The 12,433-nt window shown below is 41.8% G+C and overlaps 1 protein-coding gene across 1 annotated transcript; it reads left to right on the forward strand.

The window, feature by feature from the left end:
• The first annotated feature begins 4,791 nt into the window (after positions 1–4,791).
• Positions 4,792–7,331, forward strand: LOC147334806 (tripartite motif-containing protein 16-like). The gene has a single exon (XM_086275298.1). The coding sequence runs from the start codon at positions 4,823–4,825 to the stop codon at positions 6,488–6,490; it is 1,668 nt and encodes a 555-aa protein (XP_086131424.1). The 5' UTR covers positions 4,792–4,822; the 3' UTR covers positions 6,491–7,331.
• Positions 7,332–12,433: the final 5,102 nt, after the last annotated feature.

Below are 12,433 nucleotides of genomic sequence, written 5' to 3' on the forward strand. Positions count from 1 at the left end.
GTGCTGACTGCTTGTCTTTTGTGTTTTAAACATTGCTTTTGAAATGTGATGGGAGTTTTCTGCTGCTTTTCTTACAGCTCCTCTGACTTTTATTATGAAAAACTCAAACCAAAGTGACCCAGAAGAATTTGTAACTCAGTTTTATGGTAGTTGGATTTCACTCTTGATGCACACCTGTGTTGTATTAACACTGCAGGTTATGTGTCTGCAATTTACAGATGTCCTCTAAACGTTTCACCTGCAGCTGATCATAAAGAGGAGAGAGCACCAAATGTCCAAACATGAGTGAGCTGAAGGTGTCTGCCACTGAAACCAAATAATTTAAAAAACAAAAACAAAAACAAAAACCACTTTAAATGAGGCTGTGGTCAGAGTTTTAGTTAAGCACTTAGTAGTACTTCCTAAATACACGGGGAAACCCACTGATGTTGATGAATGTCCTCACAAAGACGGCCAAATGCCGTGTACACAGAGCTGCTTTGAGGTAAACTCTGGTTTACCAAAGTAAAAGAATGGCTCATACGACCTCAATGAAGTCGTCACTTGAAATTTACAGGTGAGCTGAATGCTGACAAGCACACATCGTTCTCTTCCTTCCTTCCTTGGTCATTTTAATGTTTGTTTACTGCAAACGCTCATATTCAACAAGAGGAAAAGAAACTGGCTAGAAGGGGGACAAGGAGAGGAGGGAGAGAAGGAAAGGAGGAAGGAAAAGATGGGGGAGGAGGGATGGAGGAAGGTAGGAAGGGAAAAAATGGGAGAGGGAAAAGGAAGGAAAAATGGAAGAGGAGGGAAAAAGGAGGAAGGAAAAGATGAAAGAAGAGAGTAAAAGGAAAAATATGAGAAAGGAAGGAGAAGAGACTGACAGATGGAAGTGAACGTAAAGCCACGTTGAACTTGGAAATGTAGCGAGCTCTAACGTCAGCTTGAGGTTTTTTGGACCAAATTCACTGGTACGAGACTGAATCTGATCTCCGTGGAGGAATGTAGAAACTGCGCTTCATTAAAGCAGCGGAAACCCAGACTTTAATGAGTCGAGTTTATTTTAGCAGCGTCTTGGAGTAGACTCTACTACACTCAGAATCCGTTTAAAGGAAGCTTATTTATTCTCAACCAGGATGAGACGAACTCTGACTTTGAATCTCTGTCTTCCCACACATCTCCTGTCTGAGCCTCGCACCGAGCTTTCTGCTTCAGTATGTGGGAGTTTGTAGGAGAGCAGATAATATTATGCAACCAGAACTGGCTGCAACACCCCGTACGAGGAAAACTGAAGCATGTAGGTGTTTTTTTTCCTTTTCTCTGAGCTTCATTGATAAAACTAATGATTTAATCTAAGCTGTGCAGCAGGTCCGTGCTGCTGCTCATCAGTGCTCTGCACATGTGGATGGTTTTCTTCCTGCCTAATGCTCCGACATGAAAGAGTCAGATTTTATGGGCTTTCTATTTTTACAAGCTGCTGGAAATGAAAGGTGCAGCGTGAAAGTGTGTGTAGAGTTTGATGTGTGTTTGTAGTAGCCTGATAACGTACCGCCAGCTGACACAACAACAGGCAGACGACTGCAAAATCCCAAACAAAGAGAGCAAAAACAGCTGAAGAGTGAAAAAAATGAACCAGAAAGACCAAAGATGGGAAAGAAGAAAAGACGAAGGGAGGAAAGTGGCAGAGGGGAAGAGGAAACAGAAGAGGCAGAAATGGAAGGAAGGAAAACATTGATTAGGATACAAAAGAAAGATGAAGGAAAGAAAAACAATTCAAAGAGGAGAAACAAATGAAATATAGGGAAGGACAAGTGAGGAAGGAAATAAAGCAAAGAGAAAAACACATGAAGACAAGCTAAGTAAATGAAGGTGGAAGCAGGAATGATGGAAACACCGAAGACAAAGGAAAGTGGAATAAGATGAAGAAACAAAAGTACATTAATGTGAAGGATAAAAAGAAACAAAAGAGGAAAAATAAAGTAAATAAGGACAAAGAGGTTATAAAACAGAATAGGATGCAAAGTAAGGAAAAGGTAAATAAAAGAAAGCAAATGAAAAGCCGTGGAGGCTTCAGCTGAGACTGAAGAAGTCATCTATCCATCTTCTGCTTATCCACTCTGGAGTCAGAACACCAGCCCAACATAGTGCTATAATTTGTATCCAGATAATTAAAGTAACTAATTAATCTCCTTAAGACTGAATTCTGTGATATTTACATGACAAATTAAAGTTGGAGATCTACTAAAAGACAGAGTTAAACTCAGGCTCCATCCTATGATTTAATGATTTATATTACAGGGGCCTGTTTTTCTGTCCCCAAAGGGTGACGACATAGAAAAGTCCCCACTAAAATAGTAATACGGCTAAATGCACACACATGTACCGCTAGGAAAAAGTGTGTGTGTGTGTACCATGTTTACATACCTGTGTGGGGTCCAAGAATTGGAAGTTTACCATACTTGTGGGGACCAACAGCCCTTATGGGCACAGAAAATAGGTTAGACCAGTGTTTCCCAACCTTTTGGAGCCACAGCACATATTTCACATTAGAAAAATCAAACAGCACATCACCAAACAAAAATGTCTCAAAAAGCATTTTGATCATTTATCTTAGCAAAATAGGCTCAGTTTGTCCCCAGTATACCTTTTTGCTTTCTTCTGACCATCACTCATGACGGCCTTCATGTGGGCTGGAATTTTCTCCAGGACCCAGACTGACTGCTTTTTCTCTTCAAATATTTATCTATTGCTATTATGTGCTGTGTTCTGACAGCATGACTATTATGTAATATCTTCTTCTGTTTGACAACCAACTTAATTAGAACAGGTGGTTGTACCGCCCTCTAGTGGAAGACAATGTAATTGTTCTGCCTGTTACTCACTGCGGTCACTTGGAGTACTAATCAGGTGGAACCAGATAATCTTCTACGGCACACCTGTGTGCCACGGCACCGTTTTTGGGAAGCACTGGGTTAGTGTTAGGATAAACATCTAGGGAAGGATATGAAAACATGACTGTGTGTGTGTGTGTGTGTGTGTGTGTGTGTGTGTGTGTGTGTGTGTGTGTGTGTGTGTGTGTAACCCATATTTTATTTTTGTAGCTTGCACTGAGGGCTGATTGATTATGTATGTTCTGCCTGCAGCACTGCGGTGTGTTTGTTGACCTTCTTGTAAGCGACACACACAGGGAAGCACGAACTGTAGCACGTTATAGGTGAATAACACCAGCGCAGTCTCTAATGCAGCTCAGGCAGCTTTGCAACTCAGCGCCATCACTGTTGTGAGGTGTTCCTGTTATTTTGTCCACCCCATCCTCATATAAAAATAGAGAGAGAGAGGATGGCATTTGTGCTTTCAGTGAGATGAAACAATAATAGCTTACAGACATGAACACACACGTGCATCTATGCTTGTGGACCTTCTGTGACATGATGCGTAATCCACACAGCTGTGAAGGTAAGTCATACCTTAAGAAAACAGTGATTTGAGGTTAAGGGGATTCCTCTGAAGTGGTGCAAAAGTGTGAAAAAGGTCAGAAAGAAGTTGTTTAATGTTTGTGTACATGGACATGTCTGGGGATAAATGTATGCTCACCACCTCAATGAACTCAAGCAACAAGGAGCAAAAGTCCTTACTGATGCGAGACCAGTGAAGTCATACAGGAAACAATTACTTCAACTTATTTGTGTGTTTGTTTGCTGTTGTGAAACTGTAAGTAAAGAGTGGAAGGTGGATCTAGCTGAGAATCTGCACGTTTTCTGAGCAATGTCTTGTGATTGACATGTCATTAGCTAAAAACTATGAACTAGTTACCACTCTTTCCTGATGCCTGAGTGTAATATACAAAGAGAACCTAATATTTTGTTCAATATGACAACAAACCATTGAGCGGTGAACACATCAGAAAAATGCTTGCTTGATCTTGTCACATGGTCATTGGTCATTTTACCATACACTCCTTTTTGACTTGACCAGTAGTCTTTTCACAATCACAAGGGTATTTAGCAATGACCCTGGTGAAGGCCACAGGGGGAAATGTGTTGGTCACGCATTAAAACTGGTTCCTAATACTTTAAGTTTCACTGGAGTCTTCATGTCATTAGATCTTTGTCTTCGCCATGAACCTTGAAAGTTGTTCCAGAAAGGTTTGTTGCTATTTTAATGTAAAGAACATGGTTATTTCTGTTGCAGCAGCTGTTATAAATGCAAAACTAAAATGCAAGATTCTTTTGAGTAATTAACTTTTTGCAGGAATATCTGTAATTATATGTGCAGACTCTGCTGACTGTTCAAAGCAATGCAGTGGCATTTATCTAGTTCTCATCCTGTTACAGCAACATTGATTACTGCCTATAAAAGCAATAAATAAATAAATAAAAGCAACCAGCATATGTCTGCTAACCTAACCCTGCTCTCCACATATGCTTTGATTAGGTCAGCAGCCTCTGCTGTTCTGACGGTTATTGTTACCTGAGACGTTTCTGTCCAGCGTTCATTAAAGCTGGATTTTAAAATTTATTTATATAGAAGAAGCAGTAAATAAAAAGGGTTAAACACACAGTTTCACTCTCTAACTGCTCCTCTTCCTGGAGTGAAGCACAGCCTGATAACCTCCCTCTTCTTCCTGCTCTTAAACACAGCACCTCCTCTCTGTCCACGTGTTTCCTCGTTCCCTCCCCTTCAGATCTGCACTTTGAAGATGGGTGTAACCAACATGTGGTGACATGTAAGAGCTGACAGGCTCCATTCACTGCAGAAACATGTTGTTGAGATCAGAGCTCAGACTAGTTTCAGTTATAAGGAAGTGAAACTCACACAGTCACTGACACTGAGAGGAGAAATGGCACAGAAAGGAGTTCAGCTGGACCGAGAAACCTTCTCTTGTTCCATCTGTTTGGATCTACTGAAGGATCCGGTGACTACAGCTTGTGGACACAGCTACTGCAGGAACTGTATTAAAAGTTTCTGGGATGAAGAGGACAGGAAGGGAATCCACAGCTGCCCTCAGTGCAGGAAGACGTTCACACCGAGGCCTGTCCTGGAGAAAAACACCATATTAGCAGCTTTAGTGGAGCAGCTGAAGAAGACTGGACTCCAAGCTGCTCCAGCTGATCACTGCTATGCTGGACCTGAAGATGTGGCCTGTGATGTCTGCACTGGGAGGAAGCTGAAAGCCATCAAGTCCTGTCTGGTGTGTCTGATCTCCTACTGTGAGAAACACATACAGCTTCATCTGGAGTCTCCTGCCTTTGAAAAACACAAGCTGGTGGCCCCCTCCAAGAAGCTCCAGGAGAACATCTGCTCTCGTCATGATGAGGTGATGAAGATTTTCTGTCGTACTGATCAGCAGAGTATCTGTTATCTCTGCACGATGGATGAACATAAAGGCCATGAAACAGTCCCAGCTGCAGCAGAAAGGACTGAGAAGCAGAAGGAGCTCGAGGTGAGACGACTAAACATCCAGCAGAGAATCCAGGAGCGAGAGAAAGATGTGAAGCTGCTTCAACAGGAGGTGGAGGCCATCAATGGCTCTGCTGATAAAGCAGTGGAGGACAGTGAGAAGATGTTCACTGAGCTGATCCGTCTCCTCCAGAAAAGAAGCTCTGATGTGAAGCAGCAGGTCAGATCCCAGCAGGAAACTGAAGTGAGTCGAGTCAAAGAGCTTCAGGAGAAGCTGGAGCAGGAGATCGCTGAGCTGAAGAGGAAAGACGGCGAGCTGGAGCAGCTCTCACACACAGAGGATCACAACCAGTTTCTACACAACTACCCCTCACTGTCAGCACTCAGTGAGTCTACACACTCATCCAGCATCAATATTCGTCCTCTGAGCTACTTTGAGGATGTGACAGCAGCTGTGTCAGAGACCAGAGATAAACTACAGGACATTCTGAGAGAGGAATGGACAAACATCTCACTGACAGTCACTGAAGAGGATGTTTTACTGTCACCAGCAGAGCCAAAGACCAGAGCTGGATTCTTAAAATATTCACATGAAATCACACTGGATCCAAACACAGCACACAGACGTCTGTTATTATCTGAAGGGAACAGAAAAGTAACAAGAATGAAACAACAACAGTCTTATTCTGATCATCCAGACAGATTCACTGCATGGCCTCAGGTCCTGAGTAGAGAGAGTCTGAGTGGACGTTGTTACTGGGAGGTGGAGTGGAGAGGTGTAGGCATTCGTGTAGCAGTCGCATACAAGAATATCAGCAGAGCAGGGGGCTATGAATGTGGATTTGGAAACAATAACAAATCTTGGGCATTATATTGTGACACAAACAGTTATATATTTCTGCACAAGAAAGTCCAAACTGTCCTCTCAGGTCCTCGGTCCTCCAGAGTAGGAGTGTACCTGGATCACAGAGCAGGTATTCTGTCTTTCTACAGCGTCTCTGAAACCATGACTCTCCTCCACAGAGTCCAGACCACATTCACTCAGCCGCTCTATGCTGGACTTTGGCTTGGACTTGGAGACACTGCAGAGTTGATTAAAGTCAAATAGAGAAGACAGGTTCATGTTGATCCCTGACCATTATATGTACTTGTGTAGTTTCTAAATGAGGCTTTACATTTTAGAAGCTGAGAAGTTCAGTGGTCCATTGATGTGTGAAAATAATATTGCACTGATTCAAACTGTACTTACATTTATATACCTTACATCAATATAAATCTGAATTTGTTCTTATGGCTGATAATCATGTGAGTTTAAATGATACTACTCTTCATATTCAGCATGTTTGAAATCTGTCATCAGTCTGGTTAAGCTGGGCATACACTATGTGATTTATTAATTTTTATTTTTAAAAAATTTTCAGTCGTGTTATTCAGCTCAAACTGTATGACTGAATCACAGGGGTTAGAAGTTTGTAGGTCACGATGGGGGTCTCACACTATACGGCCCGATGCTCTGATGCGACCTGAGTGCTCACACTGTGCGTCCATAACATGAAGCCTATAACACAAAATCTGTCTCAGCACAGTGCAGTCCATCACCAGTGTTCGGTCCTCCAGCACCAGCTGGACTGGTTAAAACAGCAGAACACAGGATCCATCAGACAAGCGACTCAGAATGAGTTGGACAATGCTGCGGTCGAGGTACTGCAACTACATGACTTGGATGTGTGTGAAAAAGTACTCTGGAAACCTTCAGAGATACCTGACTCTTGAACGATGGGGGATTATGAAAAGATTGTAGTGACTTAAATGTGCCTGATGGAGTTAGTAAGGGTGCAGCTGTGCCTCGAGCTGATGACAGCACCATAGAAACGGATGTGTTAGTGGAGGAGGTTTGGACACACGTCTGCTTTAATGTGTTTTGCTATTAAAAGATGACAGAATGTTTTATTTACACTAATAGTTGTTAATAAATAGGATTTGCTGAATCAAATTATGTTCTGATATTGTTTTTGTATCATCGTTACATAACATCAATTTCCACATTGTACACATGCAGTTATAGTGATGACAGACACATTAGTAATGATGATGTGAGACACTTACTGACATGTACAGATGGATTTTCTAAGTATGCATGCAGGTGTCTTCAAACCAAGGCAGGAACATCTGTTGCATCTGCTTTTGAGGATGTTCTGAGTGAAGGACGTGTACCTGTTAAACTTCCAACAGATGAAGGCGAGGAGTTTAATAATAAACATTTGCATCAGCTGATGGTTCAGTTTAACATCACACATTTCTCTGCATAAAGCCAGCTTGAACCAAGTGTTGTGGAGCATTTTAACAGAAGCTTTAAGGGCCGTATGTGAAAATACTTCACATCTGTTAACTTATGAAGACATGTAAACGTGGTCCAGGACCTTGTGCTGTCAAGGCCAAGCAGCCGGTGTAAAGAGGTTGGAGCCAAAAGCTGACTCGGTACATGTTTGTTTGATTTGAAGGAAAACTTTATTTATCGCACGGATCAGAAAGGCTGAGGTGAGACATGGAGGGAATTCCACAGAGCAGGACTCACTGTAACAGAGGGAGAAGGTGAGTTATTTCTAGATGAGGTTAAAGGTGAGTACGATGTGAGGTGAGTGAAAGGAGATTTTGCCTCCTTGTATTACAGGCTGAAGCAAAGCTACAGAGACGGGAGTTTCTCTGGGTGTGTGGTGGAGTAAAGAGAAGAACAACATGTCTGACCTTTTCTTTTTTAGAGCAGAGGTGTGTTGTGGCAGGCAGGAGGGCAGGCAGGTGACTTTTCAGATTTACTCTGGGAAGCCGAGAGAAGAGCAGCAGCAGCAAGCAGGTTTCCAGCAGGCAGTGAACAGATGAAGAGGATCAGCATCAAAATACCCCCTCAGAGGTGAACAAAGATAATCTTTGGAGGACATTTCTACCAGCTATTTTTGTGTGAAGCTAACTGAACGGATTGTGCTACAGGTATGTAAGAATAAAATAATATTATTAGATGGGAATACAAACTTTATTTTTGATGGCCCATATCTATGGGACTGATTTGTGCTAATAACGCCCATTGTATGGACTGATAACAGCCGAAGCAGGTGAATAAAGTCACCCAGTAGCTAGCTGTGCCATTACCCAGCATACACCACTCCCTCCATATGCAATAAACGATACAAAAGTAACAGCCTATAATTAATGTATCTGCTGTATCTGCTGTTTCTCAGGTAGTTGTTTACATTATATAATTTATTGTGTTTTGTATAGGTCACTACAATGTGATTTTGGAAATGTATAAATATACGAACAACAGGCTCTTCCGCGGCAATCTCTTGTCGTCAATAAGCAACGTTTAGGGAGCTCTATAGTATTCAATGAGAGGACCCTGCACGTCAATTCCCGACGCCAGGGGGTACCCTGCGCGTCGATAAGTGAAGCAGAGGGAGCCTGACCATGCGTCACACGTTTGACGAGTTGGGAGTGAGAACGTGTTGATAACTCACAGGAAAACAACCAGGGGGGGAAACAGGTTGACATATGGAGGTATTACAGACAGACCAGTAACAGGCAGAAAAAGGGGAGGGGTTACCAGTCTCTGATGTATTCCAGAAAGAGGATTGATTTGAAGCAGACACTGTATTTAACCTTTTTAATATTGACAACACACAATATAAAAACACGAGTGATGAGTTACATGTACCACACCAGCATCAACAAAACCCTGTTAACATCTGTCCAAAAGATTCAAATGTAAAATGACTTTATTTGCAGATCTGGCAGGTTAAGAAACAGCACATCAATTACCTCTAAGCAGCAACAATGTAGACAAAAAGTGGAAACTAGAAAAAAAAAGTTTTTAACCAAGTGTCCTTCAATCATTTCTGTCTGTTTCAGTTCAATGAACTCTGCAGTGTCATTGTCATAATAAAAGAACCGAAGTCCAGCATAGAGCGGCTGAGTGAATGTGGTCTGGACTCTGTGGAGGAGAGTCATGGTTTCAGAGATGTTTTTTCACTGTTGTTGCTTTTCTGTTCCCCTCAGATAATAACAGATGTGTGTTTGCTGTGTTTGGATCCAGTGTGATTTCATGTGAATATTTTAAGAATCCAGCTCTGGTCTTTGGCTCTGCTGGTGACAGTAAAACATCCTCTTCAGCAACTCTTGATGAGATGTCTGTCACTTTCTCTTGTATATCTGAAACCATGCAAATGTTCTCCTGGAGCTTCTTGGAGGGGGCCACCAGCTTGTGTTTCTTTAACGGAGCTGCATCATAGTGAGGTTGGAGGTGTTTCTCACAGTAAGAGGCTGGACAAGATAAACAGGACTTGATGGCTTTCAGCTTCCTCCCAGTGCAGACATCACAGGCCACATCTTCAGGTCCAGCATAGCAGTGATCAGCTGGAGCAGCTTGGAGTCCAGTCTTCTTCAGCTGCTCCACTAAAGCTGCTAACATGGTGTTTTTCTCCAGGACAGGCCTCGGTGTGAAAGTCTTCCTGCACTGAGGGCAGCTGTGGATTCCCTTCCTGTCCTCTTCATCAAAGTGGGTTTTAATACAGTTCATGCAGTAGCTGTGTCCACAGGCTGTAGTCACCGGATCCTTCAGTAGATCCAAACAGATGGAGCAAGAAATGTTTTCTTCATCCATTCTCTTTTCTTAGTAACAATGACTTGCTGGTTTGTCTTTTGCAGAAGTGAAACTATTCTGAGCTGTGACCTAATCAATAGGTGTTTACGTGGGAAATGGAGGCTGTCTGCTCTTACACGTCAACAGATGTTGGTTATGCCCATTTTCAAAATATAGACTGAATGGGAGGGAATGAGGAAACAGACAAAGAGGAGGTGCTGTCAGGTAGAAGGGGAGGAGTTATCAGTATCTGGTGTATTCCAGGATGAGGTTTGAGTTTGAAGTAAATACCTTTTTTATAAACAGTATATTAAAAAATGTTGGTGAGCTCAGTTTTTAGGTGGTAAATTCAGGAAAACCCGTAAAATTGTTATTAAATGGAATCAGAATGGGCTCTCTGATAGGAGCGACACTTAAATGAGGTAAACAAACCCATCACTGCAACATTTACAGTAACATCTTTAAATAAATAAATGACTTCTGAATGAAACTACAGAAATATCTACAACCACTGTAACAAACACTTATCAGAAAAACTGCAACTGCAATCTGCAACTAAGTTTGTTACTGAAATTGCAAAAATTACATAAAAACCCCTCATGTTTACAACAATGCCTACAGCTACACAAGGCAACTCCCACAACTAATCAGACACTATAGCTAAACTAACCTGTGACACTAATGCAACACCTACAATGAAGAAAGTGACCACTGACAGTACACCTGCAACTAACAATGCCAATAGCAACAATAGCAACAATAGCACAACAACAAGGATCACTTTGGCAACTTTTGCAACTTTATTTGAGTTGCAGCAACCTTAAAAACATGTGACTAAAGATTCCAACTTGGATAACAAATGTAAAACAAGCACAAAAAAACTGTAAGTAAGCATAGCTACTGCAACCCAACAAACACATTGAAGCAGTGGCAACGTCTGCAACTAATTCAATGACTGAAACTAGAAGCAACATCATCAGCAAAGTATAGTAACAGTTTTAACCACAAAACCTGCAAACTACAGCAGCATCTTCTACAAAACATGGTAACTTCTGCAATTAAACTAGCATCTGAAACTACATATAGCAACTGCAGCAAAATCAATTTCATTATCAGGCCGGGGTCTTTCTGTTTAGAGTTCTCTTCTCCTCGTGTTTGTGTGGTTCTCCCCGGGTACTACGGCTTCCTCCCACAGTCCAAAGACATGCAATTAGTGGGGATAGGTGTGAATGTGAGTGTGAATGGTTGTCTGTGTATGTGGGTTATCCCTGGGACAGATTGGCGACATGTCCAAGGGTACCCTGCCTCTTGTCTTAAGACAGCTGGAACAGGCTCCAGTGCCCCCTCGACCTTGAAAAAAGATAAGCGGAAATGAATGAAAGGATATGATTATGATTATCAGTTTTACTAGCAGTGATGTAATAGCAGTGATAGCTGTGCATGGTGTACCAGTAACAGATGGATAAACATAACATAACTGTATTTATAAATGGCATAGTAAGAATGAAGCACCTGCCAATACCTCACTAATACTTACTAGTGTGACATTATTATAAAGTGCTACCCATGTATTGAACTGTTATTTGTTGTTCATAATCCATATGTCTCGTTGATGTGAGTGTACATTACCAGTCAAAAGTTTGGACACACCTTCTCATTTAATGTTTTTTCTTGTTTTCATGATCAAAACTATGAATTAACACGTATTGAATTATGCAGTAAGCAATAAAATCTGAAATTACTCAAAACCTATTTTAGATTCTTCAAAATAGCCACCCTTTGCTTTGATTACTGCTTTGTACACTCTTGGCATTCTCTCGATGAGCTTCAATGTGTAATCACCTGAAATGTTCTTCCAACAGTCTTGAAGGTGTTCCCAGAGATGCTGAGCACTTGTTGGCCCTTTGCTTTCACTCTGCGCTCCATCTCATCCCAAACCATCTGGATTGGGTTTAGGTCAGGTGACTGTGGAGGCCGGGCCAGCTGGCGCAGCACTTTATAGTCCATTTCAAACAATCTGATGATAGACAAGGAGTACAAAAATAAGCATACCTTAGCATGGTTGTCAAATCCACCTTTGTTCCTATTGTAATCCAGAATGGCCCAATGATAGTTGCAGTTATCTCCAAAACCATGTGCTGCCCTTGGTTCTTTTTGAGGAACACCGTCTTCATGTTTCCCAGTACATACTTGAATGTTTCAGGCATAACTTGTCCTGCCATGATATGTTGCCCAGATCGTTATGCTACATTTAAATGGCACTCTTGGCATATACTGTATAAAAGGGCAGCATCCCCTAAAAGTGACTAGATGCTCATCAACTGATGTTTGGATTGGGTTAAAAATGAGGGGCAGGCACGCCATCCACTGACTGCCAGCTTGTCTTGTTGATGACGGCCTGGTCTTGAATCACAGTTGTTA

This window comes from Aulonocara sp. 'chitande type north' Nkhata Bay, linkage group LG3 (genome assembly GCF_057382095.1).
Source record: "Aulonocara sp. 'chitande type north' Nkhata Bay isolate Kocher_YH1m ecotype deep benthic linkage group LG3, A_spYH_male_GT1.1, whole genome shotgun sequence".
NCBI lineage: Eukaryota > Metazoa > Chordata > Actinopteri > Cichliformes > Cichlidae > Aulonocara > Aulonocara sp. 'chitande type north' Nkhata Bay.